General features: G+C 36.8%; 2 protein-coding genes across 5 annotated transcripts; one reads left to right on the forward strand and one right to left on the reverse strand.

Annotated features, from left to right (window-relative positions):
• Positions 1–3,118: 3,118 nt before the first annotated feature.
• On the forward strand, positions 3,119–15,325 carry LOC135107899 (tRNA (uracil-5-)-methyltransferase homolog A-like). Of its 3 annotated transcripts, none has more exons than XM_064018270.1 (16): positions 3,119–3,388; positions 5,972–6,269; positions 6,511–6,681; positions 7,634–7,783; positions 8,087–8,279; positions 8,487–8,614; positions 8,873–8,995; positions 9,394–9,521; positions 10,198–10,303; positions 10,475–10,597; positions 10,868–11,060; positions 11,361–11,511; positions 12,959–13,056; positions 13,198–13,283; positions 13,557–13,610; positions 14,911–15,325. In XM_064018270.1, the coding sequence occupies exons 2-15, from the start codon at positions 5,988–5,990 to the stop codon at positions 13,605–13,607; spliced, it is 1,983 nt and encodes a 660-aa protein (XP_063874340.1). In that variant the 5' UTR covers positions 3,119–3,388; positions 5,972–5,987; the 3' UTR covers positions 13,608–13,610; positions 14,911–15,325. The 3 variants fall into 3 exon arrangements, with proteins under 3 accessions (XP_063874340.1, XP_063874341.1, XP_063874339.1); XM_064018271.1 differs by having other exon boundaries at positions 3,121–3,388; positions 5,972–6,275; XM_064018269.1 differs by lacking the exon at positions 14,911–15,325 and adding an exon at positions 14,007–14,348 and having other exon boundaries at positions 3,125–3,388; positions 5,972–6,275.
• LOC135107900 (mitochondrial tRNA methylthiotransferase CDK5RAP1-like) lies at positions 14,227–26,322 on the reverse strand. 2 transcript variants are annotated; one of them, XM_064018273.1, is made up of 9 exons: positions 26,125–26,319; positions 24,497–24,654; positions 21,954–22,053; positions 19,698–20,670; positions 18,946–19,532; positions 18,666–18,814; positions 17,093–17,219; positions 16,133–16,219; positions 14,227–14,563 (listed from the first exon to the last, which is right to left on the reverse strand). In XM_064018273.1, exons 4-9 carry the CDS (start codon positions 20,470–20,472, stop codon positions 14,363–14,365), a joined length of 1,926 nt encoding a protein of 641 aa, XP_063874343.1. In that variant the 5' UTR covers positions 20,473–20,670; positions 21,954–22,053; positions 24,497–24,654; positions 26,125–26,319; the 3' UTR covers positions 14,227–14,362. The 2 variants fall into 2 exon arrangements, with proteins under 2 accessions (XP_063874343.1, XP_063874342.1); XM_064018272.1 differs by lacking the exon at positions 21,954–22,053 and having other exon boundaries at positions 26,125–26,322.

The raw sequence follows: 26,322 nt of genomic DNA on the forward strand, positions 1-26,322 counted from the left end.
TCATAGAAGCTGTTTCAGCTAGAGACGATATGTGAAGTTTCCAATTTAGATTAAAAGAAAAGGACAGACCGAGGAAATTCAGTGTAAAAGAGGGGAACAGTTGAGTGTCATTGAAGAAGAGGGGATAGTTGTCTGGAAGGTTGTGTCGAGTTGATAGATGGAGGAATTGAGTTTTTGAGGCATTAAACAATACCAAGTTTGCTCTGCCCCATTCAGAAATTTTAGAGATCAGAAATCAGGCGTTTTGTGGCTTTCTTTCGTAAGCTCTTTACTTCCTGAATGGTCGGACGTCTACAAAAAAGATGTGGAAAAGTGCAGGGTGCTATCATTATATATAGAGAGAGACGGATAAATAGGCAGATGAATAGATAGGGAAATAGTTATAAAAACAGACAGACCAACAAAAGTACAGCTAGACAGATAGTGAGATAGATTGATAAATAAACAAATACTGGCATGCCGCACATTTTAGGTCAGAATACTCACTTTATTGAACAAATGACTCTCTCTCTCTCTCTCTCTCTCTCTCTCTCTCTCTCTCTCTCTCTCTCTCTCTCTCTCTCTCTCTCTCTCTCTCTCTCTCTCTCTCTCTCATCCATTAATGTAAGAGGAAAACGCAATCAATCAATCACCCCCTTTATTCACTTCGCCGTCAGTATCACAGTGTGCATGGCGGACAGCTGCACAAACACAAACACACAAGCAAACTCATATAGAATGTAGTAGTTCCACTATTAGTTAGACAAGACACGCAGGCAACAAGGAGTTAACGCCTATCACTTGCTCCCTCTTTGTGTCCTCTCTCTCTCTCTCTCTCTCTCTCTCTCTCTCTCTCTCTCTCTCTCTCTCTCTCTCTCTCTCTCTGTGTGTGTGTGTGTGTGTGTGTGTGTGTGTGTGTGTGTGGTCGCAAAATGAAAATCATGTTGACCAATTTGAAGCGGAGAACATTTCAAGTAGGGCCACAGATGACAGTGAGGGGAAAATGAGGGTAATGGGCTGGAGAGGTGCAATGCTGGGAAGATGAGCATGAAAACAAACAACGCTCCACAAATACAGCCACATAATAAACGGATGCAACATAGGTACATTACAATTCATGGGGGTGCACCATTAATCTTACAGACACACAGGGAGATGGGGAGGAGACTGGTTATGGCGGTACAGATTGAGTAGCCTTATTTACTGGTGTGCAGCGTGCTCCTCTGGGTTCTGATGAAACAAGGAAGACGGCGGTGCGGGTTTTCCTGTCCTTGGGGGCGCTTATGTTGCGCACTACCTTTCTCTCTCTCTCTCTCTCTCTCTCTCTCTCTCTCTCTCTCTCTCTCTCTCTCTCTCTCTCTCTCTCTCTCTGACGCACGACAGAGTTTACTGGGCTTATGAATAGACATTAGTATTCTTCCGCCCAATATGGTTAATTAGTCATCTTAGAATGTGTTATATCAGCATTGTTTTCCTCCTGTGATTGATGAATTGTCACACAAATGTGTACATCGTATTCTCATGATTTTGAGAAAATATATCACAAAATAGACAGCACTGATTGATTGAGGAGCTAATAGACGATGATATATGCTTTTCGTAGGCAAAGAATTTTCTGCCTAACGTCATCACCTTTCGATGTCTTAACTGCAACTGGACGAAGGTTTAAAGACTTCTCTTTTTTTTTTTTTTTTTTTTTTTTTTTGCTGCACTATGTAGGCTGGCATCTTCAGTGGGCATTTTTTTTTTATACAACTTTCCCTTTATTTTGTTCTTATCTTTACATGTTAACTTTCCATACCATATTGTAATTGAGAAGCACAAGACTGACTCTACCACAAACTTATAAAATAGTGATAATATTGTCCGAACAACAAGGGAGGAAGATGGAGGCTGCCAGAATAGGATAGGGTGAAATATTTTAATGAAGAAAATTCCACATACAAAACTGTTAAAAGCTATAAAAATAAGAGTTAAATATATATGTAGACAATTAATCACACCTTGAAGGAGCGGCCTCTGAAAGACTGGGCAAGACACACGCATTGCACCACCATGTGGGGACAAACTTTGGATATTCTGTAAGAAAGTCAGTGAGTGCGGCAAAGTTCAGTAACCAAGAGACAAGGGCAGGCAAGTCATGCTGGCCCTGTGGCCTAAATTCATCTATGAGCGGACACTCCATGACATAGTGATCCAGTGTGTGGCCCCTTGGTGCAGCACACAATGTAGAGCAGAAACTAGACGAACCTTCCACAAATAGCTACATTTAGCTGTACTGCCATCACGCCCTGAAATGTAGTGTCTCTCACAAGTCTAAACATTGTTCTGGAAGACGCATATAGTGAAGGCTGTTGGGATTGTCATTGTGGCAGCAATGGGCCAATTGAACATTTATATTATTATTTACATTGTGCTTAATTTTACTTTAAACATAAACTCTGGTACACTAAGAGGCAGGGTCCACTGTGTCGCCATGTAGGGCACGCTGGGCCAGGCTGTCTGCCTTCCTTATCAGTTGGATGCCCACATGAGAAGGCATCCAGGTGAAGTGGACCGTCGTTCCAGTACCCCAAGGCTACGGAAGAGATCAAGACACTTATTAACTATATCACAGTCAGTTGGAGAGGTAGACTGGAGTGCATGCAAGTCAGCGTGACTGAACTAAGAAATATACATCTTTATGGAGATATTTAACAATATAATTAAAAAGCCTCAAGAATGGCATACAGCTCTGTCACAGTGGAGAGCTGGGCTGGAAGCCACTTGGACACTCAGTGTCAGTGTAATGCAAGGAAGCTTAGGCCTCAAGTCTTAAGCTTCCTTGGTGTAATGATTGGGGAAATGTGATGACAGGTGAACAACCCATACCCTGACTTCCTGCCGTTGACCGAATGGATATGTTATGCTTTTAGTGAATAACTAGTATCTTTGTAGCCTTATCTTGACATAATGGTGCTGCTTTGTGCTCTGTGAGGTGCATTAGGTTAATAATCGAGGAAGCAAGTTCGAACAGTGACCGAAAATTGATCAGGTGACAGCAAAATCAAGATTTGGTAAGCCCTTTGTGAATATCCAGTATCTGTTTAGCCTTATTTTGATAAACTGGTACCGTTTTGCGCTCTGCATAGCGCATTAGGATATAAATGGAGGTAGTAACCGAGAATACTGAGTGAAAATTGATGAATTGACAGCAGAATCAAGACGTGTTAAGTACCCGAAGGCAAGATGGGCCATATGTGGGGCGCGTGGTCGTGTTGTTCCCGCGAGGAGTGAACCTGTGGTGTCCGGTGGGTAGGAAGACGAGCAAAGTGCTGGGTTTGGATAATACGGTGACTTAAATTGAATGACACACGCATATGGGTGTACTGATCACGTGTATTATTGAAGAAAAAATATATTCTTAAAGGTGAGCTTGTGATTGGATATTTTCGGGAGGGAGTTTGGATATAACTTTGTTTTTCTTTAACTTGCTTGTTTACAAGTTTGTAAGAGTGTGTAAGGGGAGATTTCGCATGAGTCACTTGATTCTTACAAGCTTGTATACTAGTACTTCATTTTATTGAGTGATTTGTGATGGTGTATTCATCATAGTTATGTTGAAGTTCACTTGCCTGGTTATTTTACTTTACCTGATTTCTTTACCCCTAACAGAGAGATAGGATAGGGCAGAAGTAACAGACTGATAGTCCAGTCAGGCTTACAGGCAGTTTTACAACACTTTTATATGAGGTAGTAATCTCTACATTTTCAGAATCTGTAATCTGTGTTTTTCCTAGGTTGATTGCTATGTTGAAACCAGCAGTACTTTTGTAATGTGCAGGCCGACGTTATTGAGGTTGGTTTATGTATGTGCCAGTCTGATCTTTATTTAATGTAAAGATCATAATTTAGGTGTCTGTGGTATGTTTGTCTTGTATCCAAAACATATGTGAAGATTTAATTCCCTTTTTTCATTTCTGTTTTATTAATCAACAGGTGCCTTCTTCAAATTTATATAATCTGTGCAAGTTAGCGGTGTAGACTTATTATCAAAACTATAAACCTTTCAGTATCATAAGCCGACTTGTATGTAATAGTTTTTTTTCCACTGACCATTTTCTCAACAGATTTTTCTTCATTTTTTATAATTATTTCTAATTAATAAAATTTTTGTATCTAGGCAGGTTTTTCCTTCTTCATTTCTTATTTTGTTATCATTTAGTAGGGAGAAGACTGCTCATCAGTAAGTGATTTCTTTGCAATAGTTAATCAAAATGTATCAGAAATAAATTCTTATATTCTTATATCCCTGAATTGGGATGATATCGTTTATATGGTAATATGGGACTTTCAAGACTTTTCAAGTTTTTAGTTCAGATAGTGCAGTGTCATTCAACTGCCATGACACTAGATTTCAGCAAGCCCACTGAGGGGAGGGGTCAGCCAGTGCATTGTCCTGGGGCCCATGGGGTCTTTTGGAGAACCATTAGATCTTGGGGGGGGGGGGGGGCAGGCCATCTCTACCTTTACTTACTGGCTGCAGGGGTGGGAGCCCTAAACTATTCCTGAACTGGCACATTTCAGTTCTCTCGGCAGCTCTGGATGTCAGAGGTGGATGACACTATTCTTATTATCCTGAAGTATTCATAATACTTCTTAATCATTCATATTCCCTTGAATTATTGTTCATCTTGAAGTATAACTAAAAAGAAAATCTGGTAACTGTTATTGTTGTCCTGGCTTCTTCATTGGATTCGAAATCTCATATTTTGAAGAAAGAAAAAGACATCAAGATTATAGCTTGCATTACTACTGACCAAACTTTGTCTGGGTAGCAGTGTAGCATCTATTGTTATCTTCTGCTTATATATTCATGCTAAATGCTCTTCAGATCTTGCTAACTGCTTACCTCTTCTCCCATGCAGAAGACTTTCTACTTTGTCACCCCTAGTTTGTTCATCTCTCTAGTGTATTTTCAGTCTTTCATTCCTTTTTCTGGTAAACTCTGGAGCTCCCTGCCTACCTCTGTATTTCTCCCCCTCTAATGACTCTATCAAGAGGGAGGTTTGACAACACCTATCCTCCAGTTTTGATAATCTTTTTGTCTTTTTCTTAAGGGACTGGCATGTCATTAGACTTTTTATCTTCCTTTTTATTACCCTAGGCCAGTGTCCATCTTACTTAAAGAAGATCATTATTAATATGGTGGGTCTGGCTATCAGACGTATGAGTGAGCTAGCTCACATTTGTGAATCTGGTGGATACCCACCAAATGAGGCAGATGGGAATGTTCAAAACACAAATGTTGTGGAGTGGGTACAAGTTCTGCTAAAAATATGTTCTAGTACAGATGCAGATTCAGTTTTGAAGATATTTAGTTGATGCAGGGCAGATATGTGCTAATAAGTTATAGGGTTGGAAAAAACACTGGTTTAAAAAAATACTTAGGCTGGGTTTTTTTTTGTGGGTTTTTTTTTTTAATGCCAGCCCTGATAAGTTAGTCATGATGGGATAAATAGGCTGTCTAATTATGGGGATAGTGCTCAAAAGTCATTAGAGGTAATGAAATAAGAGAGATGTGTGCAGCAGGCTTTGAGAAGATGCAGGAAAGTGAATTATATGAGGTGAGATTTAGGTGTGATTGGCAAGGGAGTGCTGGGTACATCACTAGAGGAGGTTCCTTTCATTGTTTTTTTGAGATAAGGCCAGCTGGAAGGATAAGGTGTAAATTATGAATAACATTTGCACTTCCTTAAGTGTCTTAACATTAAAAGGATTCATCTAACTGTTTTGTCTCTGTAGTGTATATCACTACATCCAGTAGATTCCACCTGGAGACATAAATATTTCTACTTTATGTGTATGAATATTGCAGTTCCAGAACTTGATTATTATTACTTAATGGTATTTTTTTATTTTTTGTCAATTCAGCCTTGTGTCCTTCTGAAACATTTGCTACTTTCTCAGTTGCAAATCTACTTATACATACTAATGCAAAATTCTTATACAGCATTTTGGACGCTAATATGAATGGAGCGATGGAGGTTGAGACAGAGCAACAAAACAAGAGTAATGGAGCACAAGATGAGAAGGAAGGAAATTGTGAAGTAGATGAAGTAACAGAAGACAAGGAGATGAATACTGAAGTTGAAGTTCTTGCTGAGGGAAATGATGTGGAAAAGAGTGATGGCACTACAGAGGAAGCAGCTACTAAGGATGGATGTGACGTGTATGCCTACACCAGACGAGAGGAGTTCACATCGGAAAATTTTAAGATTGAGCTCCGTGGTCTGCCTCGGTTTTATCATGTTGGTGTAAGAGAGAGAGTGACTGTCATTGTTATGTTTTTGTAAATGTTGTTAGTAATTTTTTTATGCTTTCAAAATCAACCAAAAATGCAAGCTAGATACTATGATTTAAATACAGGTGAAATATTAGAATGTCATTGTGATGGTTCAATTTGTTTATAGGTTGTATTGTGAAAGTAAGGGATAGTGTACGTATGTGTCAACTTAAAGTGGATCTTTAATATTATCATGTATTTTGCAGCAACTAAAGAAACTTCTCAATGAAACTCTGAAACTTAATGCCCATAAGCTGAAACCTGCAGGACGAGCAAAAAACTGGGCATATGTAAACTTCCGTGATGAGGCAGCGAGAGAAAAGGCTTTAGGTGTTCTTGAAGGCTACAAATGGAAAAAGAGTACCTTCAAAGTATCAGTGAGTGTTTTACCACAAAGAATAATCTTGTCATCTTTCTCTGGCTGGGAAATAGATGCTGCACTGTATTTGTCATTGGCTCATATGTACTACTATAGATTGAATAACCATATTCACATCTGCATGATTTTTTTTATATAACATGCACATCTGCAAAATATGCAAACATGATATCCATATATACATAAATGGATCCTTGATTTCAGATATCTAATGTAGGTATGCATAAGTCATGCTGTGGTTGTAGCACTGTTTTCTTTCTTTTTTTTTTTTTCTATTTGAAATTTAAATTTTGTGTGAGATTTTGTATTTTAGTTTGTATTCCTTTCTTGATGTTAATTAATTTATGAGTAATTTACATATAATATCTGATGTGTACTATCTACTGTATTCCTATGAGTTCCCATATTAGCAGATATTAATTAGCTGTTAAGTAGATGAAAATCCTTGAATCATCCTTTAATTTCTCTCTCTCTCTCTCTCTCTCTCTCTCTCTCTCTCTCTCTCTCTCTCTCTCTCTCTCTCTCTCTCTCTCTCTCTCTCTCTCTCTCTCTCTCTCTCTCTCTCTCTCTCTCTCTCTCTCTCTCTCTCTCAAATTACAATTCACAGTACATTATATGCACATTTTATATACATTGAAATATAATAGTTTACTGAGTAAAATGCTAAACCATATTAGCTGGAAAGACAGTGACTGAGTGATAATGTCATCTGCATGGTCATAGTAATGTGGCTGTATCTAAACCCATAACACTTAACTTTTCCTCACTAATAACTTTTGATACATCCTGAATTCAGGTAATTAGTACTATATGATTATCTGCTTATGGAGGCTTAGTTAGTCCGCCCCTGTCCATAGTGGTGTAGGTTTTACATCAAGTACATTTTAACATTACCAATAAATTCTTCCCTGTTTATATATAGTAAGTTTTTAGAAATCTTTGTCTTCCAGAATGCCAAACCTGTTGAGGATCCTCTTGTGAAGATTAGAGAAGAAAGAGAAGCCTCAAAGAAAGATGATGACCCAGACAGTAACCTTTCAATTTTGGAGAGAGTATCTAAGAGTGTTATTCCATATGCTCACCTATCTTATGAAGAACAGGTATGCTATAGTGTTTAATGAACTCTGTAAAAGACTTTGGGTGTTTGAAAACCTTTATTAAGTCATATATTTGATGTTTCAGGTAAATTAAATGATTGTGGTACAGATTAGGAAGATTTCTATTCAGAGTTTTCATCATGCAAGGCTTGTAAAGTGAGAAACTAAATTTTCTTTGCATCTTTTACAATTTCAAAATACACTGATGTAAAGCATTTTGTCAGATGTAGTGAATGTTGTTACAAGTAAGCTAGCTTTTAGTTTCAGTTAGCATCTTTAATTTTCAATCCTCAAAATTTTCTGTAGCTTGAGAAGAAGCAGAAAGATGCTCTGCAGGTGTTGCGGAAGTACGGCTCAGACCTGGCTCACATCAATCCTGAACTGGCAAAGTTTATCAGTTTTCAAAAAATGCGGCGAAAGGGACAGGTGTGCGAGGTGGATGACATTGTTCCTTCTCCTGTTATTGACAATTACCGTAACAAGTGTGAATTCACAATCGGTGAGTAGCTTAGGTAGGTGCTTGTGTTAAAAGTGTAAGATCAAAAATATTCTTTTCAGAACAAGAATTACAGGCCATTGAGTGTACCAGATTTATTAACATCTAATAATTATTGGTCTTCATATGATTATAGAAGATACATCAAGTGTAATTAGTGCAATTAAACTAGTACTTACCTGTAACTTAACATTCATAATAAATACTCAGGTGTCAATCCTGAAAATGGCTTGCCAACTGTCGGGTTCCGCACTGCCAGTTACAAGGAAGGTTCAATGCATGTGGCACCTGTGGGACACCTGCGCCACCTCCCACAGCAGATGAAGAGTGTGGTAGAAGTAAGTTATTCAGGTTTGTTTGCCTTCTTTCATTTCCCTTTCATTTGCTCAGAACTTGTCACATTCATATACATAGACCATTGAAAGCTGATCTTGCTTTTATATATTTTCTCTCTCTCTCTCTCTCTCTCTCTCTCTCTCTCTCTCTCTCTCTCTCTCTCTCTCTCTCTCTCTCTCTCTCTCTCTCTCTCTCTCTCTCTCTCTCTCTCCAGTTAATTAATTGTATTGTTTTGTTGAGATCTATGTGCATCTTTACAGGAATTTGAGAAATTCATAAGGGACTCAGGACTTGCTCCTTTCAGTCCTCTTACCCATGAAGGCTTCTGGAGACAGCTGAATGTGAGAACAACAAGGAATAATGATATTCTCATTATTCCCATGGTGTGTATTTAGTGTGCTTTGTGACACTTTCATGATTGATTTCAAGCCTCTTGCTTCTTGTATGATAGATGGAGTTTTATGGTTGTCAGTTATCATCCCTTGCTAATTACACACACTGTAACTGTTGACCACGTAGTTATATTTCATCTCTGCCTACTCAGCTTGCTAATGTTGATGTATGGTTTGCCTACTTTTGCCACACATTAGAATAAATTATGTTTGGTATAGTACATAATGAATACTAAGGGAATGACAAAACCAAGAATAATTGGTGACTCCTCTGGGAGTTTGGGGAAGTTCCTATTAATTGATATTAGAATGGATAGGTAGATAGGATCTTATGACAGTGACTAGTAAGATAAACAGGTATTCTAATTATAATGATTTTATGTTTTCAGATGCATCCTCAAGATATGAATGAAGAGCAGCTCAGTGATGTGAAAAATAAAATTGTTACACATTTCACAGTTGGTCCTGGAGCACCTTTGGGTATCACTTCTATTTTCTTCAAAGCATTTGGACAAAAGTAAGGAAGAATAAACTAATTTTGTTAGAGTAATTCATTTATATTTCAAAATACATTTTTTTCATCAGTACTTGAAAACAAGCAGTATCACATTTCACCAATTTCCACCATGTCTCATCATTTATTTTTTATACTCCATTTCTGCATTCACATATTTTCCCATGCCAAGTAATTTTTAAGAGACTCCCTGCTCTTCACAGTCATAAGGGTTGACCAAAGCTAGTATTTTTTTCTTGTCTCTTCCTCATTCACTTCAGTCTTCTTTATTTCTCTGTGTCTCATTCTTTTTATTTTATATGCTCAATTATTATTTTCTCATTTTACTAAAGAACCATCCTCTTCCTAATATTCTTTCTATTCTTGCAAACTCTCATTTTCTCACTGACTCATTCTTTAAGTGACCAAGAGACCTTAGGGTGCTATTTTTCATTTTCTTCAGCATTGCCATTCCATTTCCTTTACAAGGCACCAAAAACCTTTTAGTATTTTTTTTTTTTTTATTGTACATGAAATCAATTTTGAAAGTCTCTCATCCTCCTTATCAGTCTTATGCAACAGATGGGACTTGTATTTTAAGGTAATTTTCATTTATCAAATATTTTAAAGTGATTTTCATTTATCAGTTAATAAATATGCTTCAACAAAAAATTTCTAATATTTTTTTCTTTTTTTACAGGGAAAAGGGGACAGAACATGTGCTTGAGCTTTTGTGGGGACAAGAGTGCATCACAGAGACAATTTTAGGAAAGAAGTTCAGAGTTTCCCCTGATGCCTTCTTGCAGGTTTATGCTTTGCTTCTCTTTCATCTCTGCACTTAATAACTGTTAAATTAATTATTAAAAAGTTTTTGTTGAGCAGTATATAGTTTAATTTTTATATGCAGAGCATATACACTTTGCTGAAATAATATGTTCATGAAAGCTGCATTTGTAAACTGGTAATTATTTCCACAGGTCAATACTGCTGCAGCTGAGGTGCTTTATGACAAGATTGGAAGCCTAGCCAAACTTGACAGTAGTTCAGTATTGCTTGATATTTGTTGCGGCACTGGAACTATTGGCATATCCTTAGCTGATGTGAGTTTTTTATAACATTTATCAAGGTTTAGTGTTGCTATTAAATTCAAGTGAGGCAGGTTAGAAAAAAAGTAAATGCAAGTATAGGTAAACCACCAATTTATACCACCCCTCTTACAATTACAGTCACCCATCATTTTCAAGCTCCCACTTATAATTTGTCTGAATTGGAGGAGGTGCAAGAGAATCAGTTGGCATAAATTAGTGGTGAACTTGTAAGTGTTTGTGATTGGTATCATCTAACTGCTTTAACTTTTTTCTTTTTTCCAGAGGTGTCATAAAGTGTATGGAGTGGAGATTGTTGAGAAGGCAGCAGATGATGCTAAGTACAATGCAAAAGAAAATGGTTTAGAAAATGTTGCAGTATTTACAGGAAAGGCAGAAGAAAACATGCCATTTCTCATGCAACACTGTACCAAAGCCAATACTGTTGGCATAGTGGATCCTCCCCGGGCAGGGCTCAGTAAGTGATGTATTCTTGTTATTGTTTAGATGGTTGATTTATTTTTGCTCCTAATAATACATATAAGAGTTAGCATTTATAGATTTCATAAATTTTCTTGGATACTGTAAAGTGTGAAAAGTATTTTAATGTTTTTTCCCCCCCAAGTAGTATTTTTATGTGTAGTGTATTCATATTTACTTTTGAGATCATTCCTCTACAGTAAAGGTCTGTATTACATACTTCTGCAAAACCTTGCCTTGGTGCAAACAAAAGAAAATGTACTTTTTATAACCTTTGACTCATTGTTTTCCTTTTCAGATAACAGTGTTGTCTTCGGCCTGAGGAAATGTGAAACCATGAAACGCTTGGTCTTTGTCTCTTGTGACCCAAGCAATGCCATCAGAAACTTTATCAGTTTAGCAAGACCTCAGAGCAAACAGTACAAAGGGGAATTTTTCATACCAGTGAGGTAAAGAGAAAAGGTGGAAACACCTTTTTAAAGATTTTTTAACATTTTTTGTTGTCATATGCCAATGTGAACATTTTCAATTAACAATTATTTGATTAAATTGGTCATTATTTGTGACTGCTTCATACCCAACAGCTCTTTTCTGAAAAGTAAGTTATTTATTTTTGAAGCTTCATTTTTTATGTAAGAGAGCCACTGACCAAGGAAAAAAAAAGTCCCACTTACTGCCAGTTCAAATATAGATGTCAGATAAAATGGTCAAAATACAAAGGATAAATGTCTTGAAACTTCCCTCTTTAAAGAGTTCAGGTCATAGGAAGGAGGAAATACAAAAGCAGGCAGGGAGTTCCAGAGTTTACCAGAGAAAAGGATGAATGATTGAGAATACTGGTTAACTCTTGCATTAGAGAGGTGGATAGAATAGGGATGAGAGAAAGAAGAAAGTTTTGTGCAGCAAGGCCACAGGAAGAGGGGATGTATGCAGTTAGCAAGATCAGAAGAGCAGTTAGCATGAAAATAGTGGTAGAAGACAGCAGGAGATGCTACATTGTGGTGATGAGAAAGAGGCTGAAGACAGTTGGAGAGGAATTGGTAAGACAAAAACTTTTGATTCCACCCTGTCTAAAATAGCAGTGTGAATGGAACCCCCACCAAATATGTGAAGCATACTCCATATGTGGATGGATAAGGCCCCTGTACAGAGCAGCTCGGAAGGTGAGAAAAACTGGCAGAGACGACTTAGAACACCAAACTTCATAGAAGCTGTTTTAGCTAGAGAAAAGATGTGAAGTTTCCGGTTTAGATTATAAGTAAAAGACAGATTGAGGATGTTCAGTGAAGAAGAGGGGGACAGATGAGTGTCATTGAAGAGGGGATAGTTGTCTGGAAGGTTGTGTCGAGTTGATAGATGGATGAATTAAGTTTTTGAGGCATTGAACAATACTAAATTTGCTCTGCCCCAATCAGAAATTTTAGAGATCAGAAGTCAGGCATTCTGTGGCTTCCCTGTGTGTACTGTTTACTTCCTGAAGGGTTGAACATCTATGAAAAGATACGGAAAAGTGCAAGGTGGTATCATCAACATAGGAGAGGATAGGACAAGAAGTTTGATTTAGATCATTGATGAATAATAGGAAGAGTGGGTGACAAGACAGAACCCTGAGAAACACCACTGTTAATAGACTTCGGAGAAGAACAATGACCATCTACCACAGCAACAATATAATGGTCTGAGAGGAAACTTGAGATAAAGTTACAGAGAGATATACCTACAGTAAAGAAGTAAAAATGCAATTTTCTTCATCCAGACTTCCCTGGGAAAAGATTTTCTATTATAGTAAAATGAGTTACATGCTCATCCACATCCATTCAAGAACTCAGAGCTGTAGCTTCAAATAATATTTACAGATGTCAGATAAAAATTTTTTATTTCACTTTGTTTTCACAGAGCCGTTCCTATAGACCTATTCCCACACACGCCTCACTTTGAACTAGTGATCCTTTTTGAAAGATGGGATGAACAGAGGTGGAAGCGCATTATGGAAGGTCGGTTGTTTCTTTTCTAGCAATGTTCATAACAATTTTATTGAAGAAATAAATCAAACAAGTGACCTTTAATAAATTCCTAGTTCATGAATTCAGTCATTCATATTTTTCATATATTTAGAATCATTTTTTTATTTGCAGGAAATCCTTTGCCACAGGATGAGGAATATTTCAAACATCTTCCAGATAAACCAAACTTCAGTGGAAATGATTCACAGAAGGATAAGGTTTGGTTTCTATAGTGGTTTCCTTTCAGATGTAATATTTCAAGTATATAACAAGAATAGATAGATCCAGTATTTGAATTAAGCATATGTTAAAACACAAGATGAATATCATCTGTAAATTCTAGCTTCAAGGTTTTTGGCTCCATAGTCAGATTTACTCATGGGTCAATTGTGTATAGATCTGCTAATACAGGAACTTTTTATTATCAAGTGATAGTGATTTACTTCCAGTGCATTTTTATAAATAATGAAAATTTGCTACATTCCAAACAGAGGGCACCAGACGAAGAGGAGGAGCCTAGAAAGAAGATAAAACCTGAATAAAGGGTAAGAGGTATTGTTTTACCACTATTTTATTTTTCTAAATTCATGCCGTAAAAATGGCAAACTCAGCTTATTTAAATAAGACCAAGGCTTTGTTTTAAAAACATTTTGTGGAAGTTTTATTCATTTTTCCCTTCCATTTGTAATATTATACAAACATAGTCAGATGCACTAGCACTAGTGTTAAGATAAATGCAAGTCTTGTGGTTCTTTAAAGAGAATAAATAAATAAAAATCTTGGCATTAATTATGTCATGGTGTCAATAATGTGTTGGTCTCTGTAACTAACACAGTGTGGCCAGTCTCTTCCAGAGTGAGATTTGGGGTATTATGCCATATGTATGACATCTTCATTCTTTTCTATTCCACATTTTCTATTATATTCTGAATCCTCTTCAGTGATGGTGGTGAGCTGGATACTTGTTCATCCTGGTCCATTTTCATATTTAAGAGGTGATAAGGATCCAAAGGTGCAAAATGTTAATAAACACATTTTCAGATGCTTGCTCCATTTGAAGCAAGATTATTAGGTGTATGAGAGAGCTGTTTTTGTGAGAAATAGAAAATTAGTTGTTTATCATTTGTAATCAGTCTTATTTTGGCTAAACAAAATCAGAAGTAAAATACATTTCAAATTTTTATTTTGCTTTGTTCATGTAGCAAAGTACAGATTAGATTATTGTATGTACAAGATTTTTAAATGTATCTGCCAACAATGTATCATTGAAAATCTAAAGTTTATTTGTTGTTTTTATTCAGTATGATTCAGATCTTTTAAATATGAAATGCTCTTCATTTAATTCAAGTGCACCTGTTTGAAGTGTAGTCAGTCTTAAAGGTATGCCTTTTAGAACTTGAGATGATGAATCTGTGATCATCACAGAAACATAATCTCCGGGCTGGATCTGGTCTGTTGCTCCGCCGTCCTTTTCAACTTCCACATTTGGGAAGATAACCTTTGGGAGTAAATGCTAAATAAGACTCATCCTGCAAACTTCTTGGCATTAGAAATAAGAATATTTGATAAGTCAAAGCTATACATGAACTTCACATCTAATAACAATTTAGTGGAATTACAAAATCCACAAATAGGTCTTACTTATGAAACCTAAACTTTCTATCATTAGATACTATTAAAGATCATTTGTAGTTTACCAGTGTACATCTGTAACAAACTTTGCAATGCAGGTCAGCATTAGCTACTCAGATTTTTCTTTTAAAAAATTGCATTATGAACTAAGCTCTTCTGGCAGATACAGGGACAGTAAGTAGTGTGATTTTCACAAGTGATTTTCATTTTCAGAGAAAGCAGTAACAAAGGATCCTTTATGAAAAGACAACAGTGATGGGAGTAGTGGAGGATTATAATTATAGACTGGAGAGAGAAAAAAAAAAAAAAAAAAAAACTTGGTCATATATGACACTGCCCTATATACACCTGATGACATAAGTGACTGGGTGCCTTGTTGTTATGACTTAGTGCTTCATTTGGTGAGAGGGAGGTCAGAGGAAGCTATATTATTGGTGGTAATAGTGCAATTCTACAGTACTAAACTCTCACTCTTCTATAGAATTCAGAATTTATATAAATCATATTTTCTATGTATCTATTGTGGTATTTAACTTGCTCAGAAGAATGTTATTGCTAATGTGTTATTAAAACAGAAAGTAATGTCTTTTGCTACAGAATTAAATTTTGTTCGGCACAAATTATGAAAGTCCTTATTTGTTTCTTACCTATGCACATAATATATATGGGGAGGATATGCATTATAATTTCAATGACAAAGTACAGGCATGCCCACTGTGCTGGTATATCTGGTCTTAACATTAATGGGTGAAGTACATGGGAAAATGTAGTAAACAATAGGTAAAAAATAAATATATGGTTAGCTTTAGGCATGGTAGTAGTAGTAAAGGGACTTCATCAAGGATTTGGGGAGCCATGTAAAAATGAGGAACTGGTTTCCTTATCCTTCAATCTAGTATAGAAGAACACTTCTCCAAGAGTAAGAAATTGTGTAGTAATGTCTCTAGAATCCATACTACTGCTATGCTTCCTGTTGATTTAATGAATCAAGATAGGGAAACCATGTAATGCCTCAAAATAAATAAAAGCATGATTTACAAGAGTTAAATTTCATATAGTATTTAACATTAACATTGTACAGGTTGTCAGGTGTTACTCAACCTGATTTAAAAATTCAGTGAAGCAAAGCAAATGAGATTTTTTTGGTCTAATCACATATGTATGTGAAAAAGAAGAAGGTATTAAAAGTACTAAAATTTTGAAGTGGAAGGTAGAATGCCAGTTGGTAGACCAAGTAAGACATGTGATGAGGTCTTAAAGAAGAATTTAGAAATTTGTAAACTTTATGTTGACCTGTTGACCATGTTGCTTATTGAGGTGCCATTAGGAGATGGCTGGCTGATGAAAATTCTTTCAAAATTGTAATAATGAGAGAGGGATTACAAACTGTATGCACAGTCTACAAGCTGAAGCGTTAGGATAAATATTTGCTTACCCTTGTGTTGCCATCATTCCTTCCAACAAGGTGTAGCTTTGACCTCTTGCTGGTCCCTTCAACCAAGACCAGCTGCTGCTGTCCAATCTGTAAATAATCAGATATTTGCAATGCAGGAAGCAGGATGAAATGATGATAAGCAAATAAAGAAAAAGAAGGAATTCAAACACTTTTTCAAGATGCCAGCAGAGGAAGAGTTACAAGAGAAAACCTGACACTACCTGAGGTGACTCATAAAAGGAAGGATGCCAAGTAAGAGAGAGAAGCACAACTGATGTAGTAGTGTTATGATGTATGTGAATGATACATGGAAAAGGAAGATGAATTATCTAGGTTCAAGGATTCAGGCAGTAAAGATTAATTATTTGAAAAATAATTCTGGTGTGAACAGGATGTATGATGACAGCAACAGCAGTGTATAATGAGCAGCACCATATGACCCCACTGTTGTGATGCATTAAGTCAATTAACTAGCCACAGAGTACAAAAGGTATGATATGTCAGAAGTGAAAGAATTGTGGAATAGTGTAATAATAATGTGGAATAGTCAAATAAAGCACACTCAAGTGTGGGAGGAAATCAAATGATAAACTACGCAAAAGTGAAGCTGGTGCTTTGGCTGATGAAGCCTTCCTGTAAAATAACAGTGTTGGAACACTTGAAAGGCAGGCAAAACTAAAGTGTATGAACTGAAGCTAGTGGAGACTTCGTTATAGCAAGTTTTAGTGGAACTAGTGTATTGCCAAGTATACCACTATGATGACATGGTAATCTTTCTCATATTACTGACTGCAATTTACCCTAACATTTAGTTTTATTTATTTTTTTTTTTTTGGGGGGGGGGGGGTAATGTACATGTTTTCTTCTTCATCAGGAAGCCTTCACACAGCATGAAGGATTTTTTATTTATTTATTTTTTTTTTTTTTTCTCTTATCAACTATAATTTTATAACAACCTACCTGAACTCTGTTGACTTTGGTAGCTTCAGAACGGAACACATCCACCATCCTGTTCAAACGCTCCACTTTCACTGACTGGGGAACATCATCCACAAGCTTGCGGTGAGCCAGAGTCTTTTCCCTTAAACTGCAAATGTATTGTTTATTATATATAAATACACACACACACACACACACACACACACAAAAAAAAAAAAAAAAAAAAGGCTTGTTTCTTGTTGACAGACATATTGAAGTATATTTCCTACTTCTTTCTTAGACCATTTTACATATGCAGTTACATTATGTAAGGGAAAAACATGGAGAAACACCTGGAGATATTTAGAAAACAAGAGGGCTGTACAGGCAAGTAGATACAGGTCAACCATCATTAATCTGGTAGAAGTTTTGGCTAGCATTATTTCAAATTTCCCAGGTTGCTGCACCAACCTGCTGCTGCTACTGTTTGTTGGAAAGATGATAAAATGTATTCAACTTTTTTTAAGGCAAAGTTGTGAAAAAAAGGACAGAGGAAGCAGTGTAATAGTGAAATAGAAGCAGTACAAAAATGACAGAAGCAGGGAGTAGATGACCAAAGAAGTGTTATAAAGCAAAACAGGTCAGAAGCTACTTACTGCTGGCATCACTTCCAAATACAGGGAAGCCATTTCAATTTGCTTTTCTCCATTTATTAATGAACATGCTCAGTTTTACCTCCAGCCATGGCTCCAGTGAATAAAGGAAATGATATGTTTGTGCGAAGCTCGTGTAAATTATACAGCATTATATGTGCATTGACAGTTCATAACATAAACAAACAAACAAAATTTGCTGTTTCTTTTTTAACAGCATCAGCTGTACCGATATTACTGGTAATGGCCGGAAATTAAGTATCATTAACAGTATCGGCAGAAAAAGTGGTATTTGTACAGCTCCACTTATTAAGTTGTACTGGTTTACAGGATAGTTTAAAGGTGGGATGAAATGGTTTACTGTTGGGTTCAATGTATTCTAACCTAATCTCTTTGTAATCTGGCAAAATCACTAATGCAGCATCCTACAAGTCCCAATAATGGCAGATTAGTGTTGGGTGACCTGTAAATAGTATTTTTTCCTAGAATTATGATAGCACAAATATATATATATGAAAAAGGAAGATAAATAATTTACATATGTTAAACATCAAGATCAGGAGTGGAATAGTGCACATAGCTGATATTCTGTGCCTGAACTGTGTAGTTTATTCCTTACATGAAAAATTCCTAGTTACTCTTGGAAAAGAAAAAATAATCAAGTGATTACATGCTGAAAACAAAATAAGACAGATTGGGACAGTCACTGAGAGGTAGATCCTGCCTTCCTTTTTTTGTGTGTGGTGCTTCAACAGAAAGCCAAAAATCCTAGACAGTTATTTCAGATAATCTTAACATACATTAAATGTCAGCATTTGAGCAAGAATGCATGCTCATATCCATTACAAATGACTGCTCATCATCAAATAGTAAATGTGTGAAAATCTACATGAAGGAACCAAATTACACTAATTAACTAAACCATTATTTTTTTTATGAATGGTCAACCAGAACATACATACCTGTATGGAAAGAGGTAGCAAAAGTTATACTTGATAGTTTCCAATAATGACAAAGTATCTTGGAACTCTGATTCTGTTTCTGAGCAGAATCCACATATGAAATCTGATGACAGTGCCACATTTGGGATGAAGGATCGAATATGTGCAACCTGTGAAAACAAATATATTACCAATGTTAAAAAGAAAAAGCAGATATATTGTCTGGTCACTTTTAAGTAAATGTCTTCCAGTTTACTCATACAGTGATTTGGCAAGTACTTTCCAAACTCCCTAAACTTACTAGTTCAATGTAAGCTTCTCGTGTGTAACCTCTTCGCATGACTTCCAGAATTCTTGTGTTACCAGACTGAGCTGGAAGATGAATTTGTTTGCATATATTGTTCCTCTCTTTAATCAGATACAATACTTCATCTGGGAAATCTTTTGGATGGGGAGATGTAAATCTTATCCGTATTTCTGGGTTGATCTGTGAAACCCTGTCCAAGAGATCTGCAAATCTTAGTCCCCCTTTCTTGGGCTTGTAAACTGTCTTGAAGCCCTTGACCAACTTTGTCTCATCATTCTTGGTGAGTGAAAGTCCCTGGTGACTTGTTTCAGATACATCTCTGTAACTGTTAACATTCTGACCTAAAAGAGTAATCTCTTTTACCCCTTGGTCTGACAAGTGCCGCACTTCATCAAGAATGGACTGAATGTCACGTGACCTTTCCCTGCCTCTTGTGAAAGGCACAATGCAATATGAGCACATGTTGTCACACCCCCGCATGACAGAGATGAAAGCAGACATTCTACTGGTTGTCAGGCTTACTGGAACAATATCTGCATATGTCTCCTCCAATGACAGCAATACATTGACAGCTGCTTCACCTGAAATAAAAAAAATTAAAATAGGATATAATATGCTATATATAAATAATAAGTTGCAGAATTAGTTATGTGACAACCTACTTATTATAAAATAAGAACTTAGTCTTACTTCATAGAATTGTAACAGAATTATATCGACAACTTAGTTACTGAATAATCACTAACCTTTGTCAACCAGAGCTAGTAGTCTTGGCAAATCCCTGTAGCTGTCAGGACCAGCCACAACATCCACACTCTTCTCCTGCTCAACCAGTTTCTTCTTTAACCTTTCAGCCATACATCCTAGAACACCAATTTTCAGTGGAGGCACATTTTTCTTTCCCAAGCGCTTCTTCTTTAACGCCCTCAGGTATTCCAACTTGTTCCACACCTTGTCCTCAGCCCCTTCCCTTATTGCACACGTCATCACTAGCACCACATCAGCCTTTTCTAGTTGGGTAGCACGTACATACCCATGCTCCTTTAGGACGGACCAAGCAACCTCTGTGTCACTAACGTTCATCTGACAACCATAAACATCAAAATACACCTTGCGACCATTACCGCTGATATCTTCCACTTGCACATAAGGATGAGATACCTTTTCCAGTTCTCTCACTGATAAGGCTCGCTGAGGAAGACCACTGTTAGCAATGAAGTGCTCTAGACCAGGGCCTTCTTTTAATTTTCTTGGGGCATTAGGAGTATTGCTGCTATTATTGATGCAGGAAGTATGCAAATGCGAATTCCTGCCAAATCTTTCACTTTTACCCAAATACCAAGGATGTGCGCTGAAGATACGGTAGCTGCCACTTCTTTTCCTCACAGCAACTGATGAGTAATTGATTATTTCTTGCTGTATTGAACTAAGTAAGCGACAGCCCGGACCCTGCAGCATGTTGTGGAAATCCCTCACTCGCTGGTACACAGACACCATTCTCACTGTCCTGAAGATTGCCATTGTAATGTGATTTCTGGTTTGATTCTCACGAGGTAATGCACGGCAAGTAGTTCTCGGTGTCAGTTTTCTATGTCATGATGTACTTGTTCTAGATGGGAATCTGATGGGACCGTGCAAGCTGTGATGCCGAAGTACACATGAACAAGGCACCGTGTGTTTACATCTTCCCATCGTCTGCCGCTGAGCACTACTGACTTACTGAAAAACAAAAATTCGGAAATATGGAATCAAGAAAAACTCGCATAACTAGAAATTACATTTATTTATTTATTATAATAACTGACTCGTTCTTTGGAAACAATAACCAGAAATGAACGAAATGAAAAATAAAGTAGCCTCACAAAGAAAAGAAAAGGATGGGTGGTATGAACATAAAACTATACGAACTCCATAGAACACAAAAGAAAAAAAGTGAAAATGCACAATATAGGACAGAAAAATGAGAGAAATACAAGGGATAGCTGAAGCCAAAGCCAAACTCACGAGTCGCACTGCATACAACGACCAGTCTTCAGTAACTTCCAAAGTTCCAATGTCAAGTGTGTCAAGTGTATAATATAATTATACATGTAAGACTTAAAATAACCAAAAGATTAATAATTTCATCCATGCTTCTTTCTACAACACACAATCATCTTGAAATAATTGTGGTTCTATAATTAAAAAATATAAACTACATAAGCTTTTTTTTCTATAGCTTTTAGTACCAAAGAATCATGCATGCTATCAGAACAGTTATGTATACTAAAAGTTTTTACACAGAAAAAAAAAAAAACATAACCATGGAACCTGACAAAAAATATAGAAAAGGTTACTTCTCTCAAACTCCTTAGAGTGATTAATTTAACTTATAATTCCATAAATATGTTGATGGTGCCTTGGGGAACCCTTTTTATGTTTTTAAACAACTCATTACATCTCTATGAAAACAACAGTAAGCATAATAACTGGAGTACAAAAGCCCTAAAATTATCTCAGTAATTAACAATTACTACGTCAAAAATGTTTAAGGCACCGACGTTTTGTTCTCCTGGTCCGAGGTTCAATCCCCTGGCCCACCAAAGGGCTCTCATCGCTAAAGATGTATTCTGTCTCCAGAACATTTTCTCTGTTTTTATAGATGTGTTCATTATATATATATATATATATATATATATATATATATATATATATATATATATATATATATATATATATATATATATATATATATATATATATATATATATATATATATATATATTGTTTGTTCAAGTGTAGGGTCTGGCTGGGATCTTTTTATCTAGAGTTATTTAGCATTTTGTGTACTTGTAACTGGATTAAGTATATTGGTGGTTTAGGTGTGACTGCATGAATTGTGAGTAATGGTGATGGTGTTTTGTGTTTTCCATGTATTAAGTTAAGGATATTAGATGTAAGTGTTCTCTATACAATTAATTATACAAAAACTCATGTTTGTTGTATTCTCTCCTGAGTCTTACCTGAATAATGAGGGTTGGAGTGTGAGCTGAACCTAGGGAAAGATTTTGTTTGGTTTCGTGTCTGTGTGCCATACACAGTCCACCCTTGCATCCTACCTTGCTGGAAGAGTGATGGCATAGCAATATATATATATATATATATATATATATATATATATATATATATATATATATATATATATATATATATATATATATATATATATATATATATATATATATATATATATATATATATATATATATATATATATATATATATATATATATCATTACATTCTTATCAAAAAAGATCCAAATATTAGTACTGACAAGAATACAACAGATCATATATAAACTATAGGAAATTAAATCTGTAATTATATTTTATGAAAAAAAGCTGGCATTAGTCACTAAGTTCCTAGGGCTCTAAGGAAAGTATTCTGCAGCATTTCAGCCTAGTGTTCATAACTATGAATAAAAGTGAATTAAGACTCCTGACAGATTTAGGAGCTACTGCCAGATGGGAAACCAGAGGTAAATTTGCTGGCACTGGTCATTCATGGTGTCCCAAAGGTACTACTTCACTACTCGTCTATCTCTTCACTGTCTGGCCACATCATTGTCCTTACTGACTCCCACTCAACACTTCTTCACACTTCTTCGAAGTGACACTGAGCGTCTCCCTCCAAGGCTAAATGTCACCTGCCTTAAAGAGAATTCCCATTTCTTGTAAGTGAGTACTGCTTCTTGACTCTCTCCCCCGACTGGTTTCTCCATGATTATTTCTGGAAATAATCTGTCTCTGTTCCATCTTGGTCTATTCCTATGAGTTCCTCATGTCTGAGCATGTTCTCATAGTAGTGAGTTCAAGTGGATAGTGGTGTGTGCTGGTCAGAAATTCATTTGTTGTTGTTTTTCATGTTGTTGTGTGGACAAGTAATGACTTGGTAAACTTCCTCATGTTTGTTTCTGTGTTTACCTCTACCATCTTACCTATGGCCATTGCCCTACATCACTTAAACATCCCTGGCTTGCTATGGAGAGGGAAGTAACATGAGCTGCACTCATCTCCTCACAATTCCTTACTAAAAACAAACGTCAATTTGAACCACCCTTAGGAAGCTGCTGGCAAATATAAAGCCAGCCCTAACATAACTGTTATTGTTTATTCTGTGTCCAGGAGACTCCAAGGAAGGTTTGGGAAGAGTTCCAAACATGTTTTTCACTCTGATTAAAAATTCTTTTTTTCATTCAGTTCTTATACTTTTTTCATATGTAGGGATTTATCAAAGAGGTCAAATCTTGTGTTTAAAACTCAGAATAAACCATCTGGGCTGTTAGTCTAGCAGTGATAAGGAACTCAAATATTATGATATATGAGTAGGAAAGTGCATTTATTGACAGTGGGGAAAAAAACAAGGAATAAGTGAAAACATAACACTGAGAGGAAGTGATGTGGACTTTAGTATTGTGAGTGGAGTAAGCAAATAAATTCCATAACTCAACAGGTTATGGAAAGCGAGTTCTAAAAAGAATCTCAACCACCAAGTTCAGTACCATTCATAACAATTTAAAATACAGTGGTACCTTGGTATACATCTGCTTTGGAATAAGTCCAACTTGGTATACAATCTCTTTGGACGTGAAAAAATTTGTTTGGTATATGACCTTTATTTAGAATACAACTAAAGTACTAGAACTTGTATAGGTCAAAATGAGTCATGACACTGCGCACTAACTTTGTTTACCTTTTTTGAGATAAAGTCACAACTGCCCACGATTGTCACTACACCCGTTACTACCATTCATGCCATAACTTTGTGAATTTTCATGTGACTTTTTGTTTTTTGCATAAATGTTTAGTAAATTCATTAACCATGAATTATAAGAAAGTTAATGAGAAGAGCCAAGCAATGAAGAAAATGGTTAGGATCATCATGGAAGTGAAAAAAGAGATTGTAAGGAAATGTTGAAAATTAAAACATGGACCTGTTCAGTGACACACTAAGTGTGTTGTTGACTCAGCAGCTGGGCTGTGTTCTTCGCCTCGCCTCCATGACTAGGCCACTACCTCTGTTTTATTACTGCAATCATATAGGATATTTTTACTATTGTAACTGCTTGCTTTTTGTCCAGCTACACTGCTAGCTTGCGTTAAACATAACATGCTTAAATATATAAAAAACTTTTTTCCTGAACATCCCCTGCTGAAATGTGGGTGCATCTTATATGCCAACAAGTACAGTATGTATTTTAGTATCAAGCAGTCTTTAAAATTATTTTATACAACCCCATCAATGTAAAGTACAATATGCCAATAACAATAGGATTGTTTTTTCATGGAAATGGATTAATCATTCTCCCTTTATTTCTTATGGGAAAAATTTTTTGGTATAAGTCCAAGGATCTGGAACAGATTAAGAACATACACCAAGGTACCACTGTATCATGAGAAACTTTATATGCACAGAGCAAAGAATTCAATTTACAAAGTAACAAACTTTAAATAATAGCAACCTTAACAATGATGATTATAACTTCCCTTCAGTGATTAATCTCACCTCGTGCTCCTTGATGCCCACATTCTTGACCATTGGGAGTATGATCCAGGTGATAGTCGGCTAAGTATATGCCAGACACGTGCTCCACTTGGCTCTTCATTTCTTCTTTGGCCTTCTCAAAGCCAATAGCAGAGATGACCAGACCCAACATGGCTGTGCTGTAGATGAGAAACAACAGCTATAGGATGGGCTAGTGTAGTGTAATCTGGACAGGATCCACCTTATTCACATTTTTCTTCACTTTATTTCCTCTAAGTTAACTATTAACTTGCCCTAAACTAAGCCATAATTAGCAATGGTTTCACACAATGTTTCATGATTAATCTGCTGATTCATACAATACACAGTAGCATATTCGGGTTAATCTGGGTATCATGTCCGCATTTCAAATAAGCACGAAACTCACATTTCATGGAGAAGGGTTCAGTGACCTTGCCATAAACGAAAAAAAATTGGGGGGGCATGTGTCTAGTATGGCTGTAATAGCACTCGGGAGTATGGAGAAATTCAATATTTTCTAAGTCCAGCGAGCTCTGCACCAGTCAAGAGTAAACATTGAAATGATTTTCTTTTGTTTATAACTGGGGTTTGTAGGTAGCCTAATATTAGGATTTCATGGTATCTACACACCAGATCCCTCCAATCACACACTGCCACTCTCTAGGCCATTCATGCGGGCACCAATTACAACTCTCCATGGTAGGTTCAGCTGCACTTTTCATTTGTTTTAGGGACACATCAGGTGTTCTGATAAAGGCTCACTGTCATTTATTAATATGGCTACCCAGTGGAGGGAGGTGAAGAGAAAAGTACCAGTGTTTGGAAAGAGAAAAAACTCACTATGTGGGTTATTTAGCTACAGCTATGTTTAAGATGCAGCATGGAGACGTGAAGAAGAGGTTTCATGTCTTTATCAATGAAGCCGCTAAACTGTACCCACCACCATTGGTCTGAGAATATCAACACCACACAGGTAAGGCATGCTGGTATAATTTTTGAGCTCCCTCATTAGGTTAGGTTAGGTTAGGTTATGCTAGGTTAGATTAGGTTAAGTTATACTAGGTTAGGTTAACATCCTAGTAAGGGGGTTCCAGGGGGGCCCAGCCCCATTGACTAGATTAGGTTAACGTCCTAGCGAGGGAGATATCTAGGGTAGGTTAGAGAAAGCTTAGGGCTAGGATAGGTTAGGGAAATTCGAAATATTAAGATAAATTTCCTTCGAGTTTTTTTTTTTTTTTTTGAATGATCATATTTCACTTATTTTTCATTCCCCCTCAAAACCCCCGATTCCCTACAGGCCCCCAAGCTTGTTTGAGGGGTTAAGGGGGGTGGGGGGAAAGGGGGGCAGACCTCTTATCAAGAAATACCCATATTAGAATGAGCGTCCCTGCGTCTTAGATCTCATTACCTGGACTGACCAGGTGGCATTCCCATATTTCCGACCAGCCACCTACACCAGGATACGTCAGCCTGCACCACAATACCCTGCCGGAGACTACCCACAATATGACAAAGAATGGTGACAACCGGTGTGAGTGAAAATCCATCTCACCCCAGTAATAGACTGGATCACTAAATACAAATGTGTAAGGGGAGGGATGCCAGCAGCCCGACGAGAAAGACCTCACCTCATGGTCCTCTGTTGGGGATATCTGTCACTGTCACTGTCCACCAGGCGTCCACACGTATCCCAAAGCTTCTAGGAAAAAAAACATATCAATGTAGGTCCACGGAGTGATTTGAAATTGCAATGAACGGGGAGCAACAAATGCCCATGCACCCTACTGGCCCTCGCTCTGCGACCCGCCTTATTGAGTGTTGATGTT

This window comes from Scylla paramamosain, chromosome 16 (genome assembly GCF_035594125.1).
Source record: "Scylla paramamosain isolate STU-SP2022 chromosome 16, ASM3559412v1, whole genome shotgun sequence".
NCBI classification, from domain to species: Eukaryota; Metazoa; Arthropoda; class Malacostraca; order Decapoda; family Portunidae; genus Scylla; species Scylla paramamosain.

Bases quoted from the DNA above. Each gene is read 5' to 3' on its own strand.
- LOC135107899 (XM_064018271.1), top strand. From the start codon at position 5,988: ATGAATGGAGCGATGGAGGTTGAGACAGAGCAACAAAACAAGAGTAAT. The intron at 6,682-7,633 runs GTGAGTGTTTTA...TTTGTCTTCCAG, and splicing joins AGAGTACCTTCAAAGTATCA to AATGCCAAACCTGTTGAGGA. The intron at 8,996-9,393 runs GTGTGTATTTAG...TTATGTTTTCAG, and splicing joins ATATTCTCATTATTCCCATG to ATGCATCCTCAAGATATGAA.
- LOC135107900 (XM_064018272.1), bottom strand. From the start codon at position 20,472: ATGGCAATCTTCAGGACAGTGAGAATGGTGTCTGTGTACCAGCGAGTG. The intron at 18,815-18,945 runs GTAAGTTTAGGG...TTGTTTTCACAG, and splicing joins GAGAAGCTTACATTGAACTA to GTTGCACATATTCGATCCTT. The intron at 17,220-18,665 runs GTATGTATGTTC...ATACATTTGCAG, and splicing joins TGCTACCTCTTTCCATACAG to TTTAAGGGAAAAGACTCTGG.